Source organism: Notolepis coatsorum (assembly GCF_963971535.1).
Source record: "Notolepis coatsorum genome assembly, contig: SCAFFOLD_810, whole genome shotgun sequence".
Lineage (NCBI taxonomy): Eukaryota > Metazoa > Chordata > Actinopteri > Aulopiformes > Paralepididae > Notolepis > Notolepis coatsorum.
Genome location: NW_028174658.1, coordinates 75,001 through 79,851, shown reverse-complemented (window position 1 = coordinate 79,851; position 4,851 = coordinate 75,001). Strand labels below are relative to the sequence as shown.

The 4,851-nt window shown below is 42.1% G+C and overlaps 1 protein-coding gene across 1 annotated transcript in view; it reads right to left on the bottom strand.

The window, feature by feature from the left end:
- Positions 1 to 961: 961 nt before the first annotated feature.
- LOC311247509 (gamma-aminobutyric acid receptor subunit alpha-6-like) overlaps positions 962 to 4,851 on the bottom strand; it is a gene marked incomplete at both ends in the record, with an annotated part of 12,691 nt that continues 8,801 nt past the window's right edge. The window contains one exon of the mRNA XM_084338549.1: positions 962 to 1,221. Coding sequence (XP_084194675.1) covers positions 962 to 1,221 — 260 coding nt within the window. The remainder of the gene's footprint in view (positions 1,222 to 4,851) is intronic.

Sequence of the window (4,851 nt, the reverse complement as noted above, 5' to 3'; positions counted from 1 at the left end):
AAACCCTCCTCCTTTCCTCGATCCTCCAATTAGATTAGATTACATTACATTCAATTTCATTGTAATTATACAGAACAAGTACAGTACAGCAAAAATAGGTTTGGGGGCGGCTGGGTGGCGTAGCGGAGATTGCGCTCGTCACCAATGCAAGAGACTCCGGTATCGAATCCCAGTCTCAGCATTGCCTTCGGCTTGGGCCGGCCGTCGTACTGGCTCATTTCGCAGAGTCAGTGGGTGGAAGTCGATGGGTGGGGATTGGACGTTGTGGACAGCGACCCCTACAGGTCGGTTGGGAGACGCCTGCACAGCAGAGACAGGAAGTGGCGAGGGTAGTGTGAGCCTCCCATGCATTACACCTCACCAATGAGAGTCTGCGCTGTCTGGTGAAAAGATGTGACAGGCTGCCTCCTTGTGTGCCGGAGGGAACACGTGATGCAAGGCGTCTATCCTCTCTACAACCGACCAGTGGGGGGCATAGTCGAGCAACGTTCAAGACAGGGGAGGGGAGAATTGGATACCCGAAATTGGGATGGGAGAAAAAATAGAAAATAAGGAGAAAAAGTGGATACAAAAAAAAATAGGTTTGGCATCCAACCAGAGTGCCAGTGTAACAGTAAAGTGCAATAGTAATATACAATGTACAGGTGATTAAACTGGGTATAAAATATATGAATTAGTACTATTAATGTGATTTTAATTAAATAGTTTGATATGGTTTTGAGTATAGTAACTTGAATTGTATGTAAATTGTTCAGCACTTTGTCAACTGCTGTTGTTTAAAATGTGCTATATAAATAAAAACAGACTTGACTTGACTATTGAGTGTAGTGCTAATCAGATGTAAGTACAGAGTCGTCACAATCGCAACAGTTGAAAAGGGGGCGGGGTTTGAGATACAAATTATAACGACACACCAGACACACCAGATCGAATGTAGTCCTAATGGCTGTCTTCTGTTTACCTGGACATCTCCATATTGGTGTCCTTGGTGAGATAGACGATCCAGTAGACCAGGTTGAAGGCCCCGAACGACAGAGGGAAGAGGATGCGGGAGTACTTGTCGATGATGCTGGTCCCGGTCAGCATGGTGTTGTCCGGCACGGCCGATCCCTGCTGGAGGAAGGCCTGGGCGTTGACCGGCGGGTTGGGAAACGTCTTGGCCGGGCGCTCGAACAGCGGGGCGGAGTTCATCCTTTTCTTCAACACGCTGGTGGCGTCGAGCTGTTGGGTGCGAAGGAGCAGAGATGGAGAATTACATGGAGAATTACATGTGGAGGACTAGGAATGAATATAAATGCCGGTGTGGTTGTGAATGCAAAGCGCACACTCTGCATGCAATCATCCTTGTTATCGGATGTGTCCGGAGTGCAAAACATGTCAGAGCTGTATGTTCCAGCTGAACATATAAGTAAAGTAGGAAAGAAAACATCATTAATACAGCAAAATTATACCTATCTACATTTACATAACAACACCCTATTCTACATTATGGAAACAGCTTTTGTTCATTTTGAAAGGGAGAATTCCAGCCAGCGTCCTTCTTGATGTAATTTATACTCACTATGGGAGATGTGCAATCAATGAGTCACCACTTCAATTAATAAAAAAATAGAAAATCAATTATGTTTTGTTTATTGGGTTTAATCCTATTTCAGTCGAGCCCCTCTCGTAAACACACAGCAATGCAGAAAATGGGCAAAATGTACACAGACACGTGGTTTATATTGATCAATTCATCAATAGCTGTTTCCTTTGTTGTGTTGTATAATAAAGTGCCTCATCAGCTTAGAGTAAACCTGTGTGATCCAAACACATGCACACTCTTCCAATGCTACATCAGATATGTGCAGGGAGAGATTACATCTGGGAAATAGGTCAAGGAACAGTGCTGCCTGCGTGTACAGTTACAGAGAGGTGGGGAGAGAGAGAGGGAGAGAGAGAGAGAGAGAGAGAGAGAGAGAGAGAGAGAGAGAGAGAGAGAGAGAGAGAGAGAGAGAGAGAGAGAGAGAGAGAGAGGGGATTGAAAAAAGATAATTGATTATGATAGAGGCATACACAAAGTCACTTCATTGCTAATGCAGATAACATAGACAATGGAGGACTGGACCTATAAAGTAAGGCTGTAAATGCATGGAGAGCGAGCGGTGAAGTACAGATAAAGGGGGACTGGACAGGAAAGGGCCCCAGTTTAATTAACCCTTTGGGGAGTAAGATCACACATGTGAGATTAGAGAACTGAACATTCTAATGATTATGTCATAACGGCTACTGGCAATTGAAATTGAATTCTAAGAGAGAAAAAATCCCCAGAAAGGGTTCATGTTTAAGGCGACATAGAGACACACTTTTCAGCATAGCAATTCGTTCAACACTTCGCTTCTGGCTTCATTACACCTGCGCCCACGAAAAGCGCTGGCGAGGGAGTATTGCGATCACTCCTGTCCGTGGTTCTGGACTCCAGACGTACAACATGCCAATGCCTGAGTGAACATCTTATTGTAGTTGAAGCTGTCAGACAGCGGTTCCCAAGTTGAAGGACATGCAGGCAGGAGGTAAAAGGAGCTAAATTCTGGTGAGGCGTCTTGCTCCATTCATGACAAGGAATGAAATATAGCCTGATAACAAATGTCCACAGTAAGTGTGTACATAGCTCTATATCTCTCTGTCTCTCTCTCCCTCACTCCCTCTCTCTCAAGTATTTTGTATTGATAGCAATATTGATAGCCATTACCACTAAGATAATCTGCAGGCCATTCACTGCATGTAGGTACAGTATAGTAATACACATCTGTAAACGTTACCAGGTACTTAATTTACATGGTAGGACTATGACTTAAAAAGATGCAGACAGGATTAATGCACCACCTTGTTTTTTATTCAACAATGTTTTAAGAGCAAAAACTGCCACCTGCTCTTGTACCTTCACACAGGCACATGGCTTTCTGCTTTCTCAGTGTCCCGGTTTTGGGTGGCAAAATGGCCTAATAAACCACAAAAGGGGGGCATTAAGTGTATCTTTTCTTTTTCCCCCCTGTAAGTTTACAATTGACATATCTTAAACCCTGCCCTCTTTTCTTGATCTTCCAATCACAACTGTTGCTGCAGACTGTTGTGATTGGAGGATCAAGAGAAGAGGGCGGGGCTTGCAATAAGTCAATTAAACAATGTTGTTAAATTGGGAAACCAGTCAGTGGACCAGAGAGGGCAGACTGTGTTTATCGTAGGGAGGCCCCAATACCGATACCTAGCTTTGCGTATCTGCCGATAAGGGCTGACCTTCAAAGCTTTTTTTGGCAATCGAAGCTTCGGGGCCGAGCTTCAATTTTAATAAAAATAAAAAATAAATAATATTTTTTAATATTTTAATTTTAATTAAAAATTTTTTATCTTATGTTGTGGGACTTGTACAGCACTTTGGTAAACTTTGTTGTTTTTAAATGTGCTCTATAAATAAAGTGGATTGGATTAATTAATTAAGTAGCCCCTTTCGTGACTGTGACGCAGCCAACAAGGTTTCACTCGGCTGCGCTGCCTGGGTGCAGTGGAGCTGCTCTCACAGCCAACGGCATGACATTACATAATTATGTTGCAACCTTCGTCTATCAAGCAAACAATTATATAAATATTTATATGTAGTTGATAGAGACAAAGGCAGAATTCGACTTAATTAAGCACGTTTTATTAAGACATATTTGTATATGGGTCGGGACACTTTAAAAAAGCAGCACAATGAACACATCTGTCCGACATAGTCTTAAATAACAAACGGCATTGCTTCGCTTCTTCGTCGACATGTCTGCTGCACATGTCCTTGTTATTTTCAACACAGATAATCTCCACATGCTTGTTGTAGAGAGGTGGAGTCGAGGCGCCACTTACTTTCGTTTCATTGGAATGGATGCGCAAGATTTTGGAGGCAAAAAAATAAAATATATATATAATTTTATTTTTTTTAAACTTCGATTTTTTTTTATGTTCGAAGCTCGTGCCATCGAATGAAGCTTCGAAGCTTCGAAGTATTTAAGACAGCCCTAAACAATACTAATCCGATATTTTTGTTATTTAATAAAACATATTTGCATAATGTCTAATCTTTTAAAATAATCAGCTGTGTAGGCTACTACATGCATCATTATGATCAATCGAAAAGCAAAAAAAAAAAAACCAAGCTAGATATGTTCATTCAATTTCAATATACGTAAACGTAACAGCCAATACTTATTGCATAACCAGGTTTATGGCATCTGTGATGCCTTTAAGCCTGGTCAGTTCAAGAGATTAGTCCCTCCCCAAGGACTTTGATTGACAGCATAGTGTTTCTACGCTAGCGGCTTTAGCTTTAGAGGTTTTAGTTGAAGAGTCTTATTTTACCGTGCAATCTAAAAAACTGCCATTGCAGCAGCTTTGTTAGATATAAAGTTAGTTAACAAGCTATACTATTTATAGGTATGTGCTCAATAAACACAGACACAGCTAGAAGCGGGAGGGACAGAGATGTGACTTGTTGCTAAACACTAAAAGATGAATCCATTCAGGGAAGCTGGGCACAATTTTCCTCTTCTCACTCACGCGCTGCTGTGCCATTATAGTAACTCTGTATGTTTTGCTTAACTCTGTACAGTATGTACACTCGACGGGACTGTAAACGAGGGAAACCTCAGTTGCCTTTCGAGTTTAAATGAAGGTTTGAGATTAAATGAAGCACAACGTGTTTGTAACAGATCAGTCATGGATCAGACCATCTGCAGCCGAGACCCCATCCAGCTATTCCACTCAGTCTCGGGCCAGATGTCCACTATCAGTATGGGCTCGATGTGTCCCTAGTTTATTAGCGCATGGTCTAACTGGCCC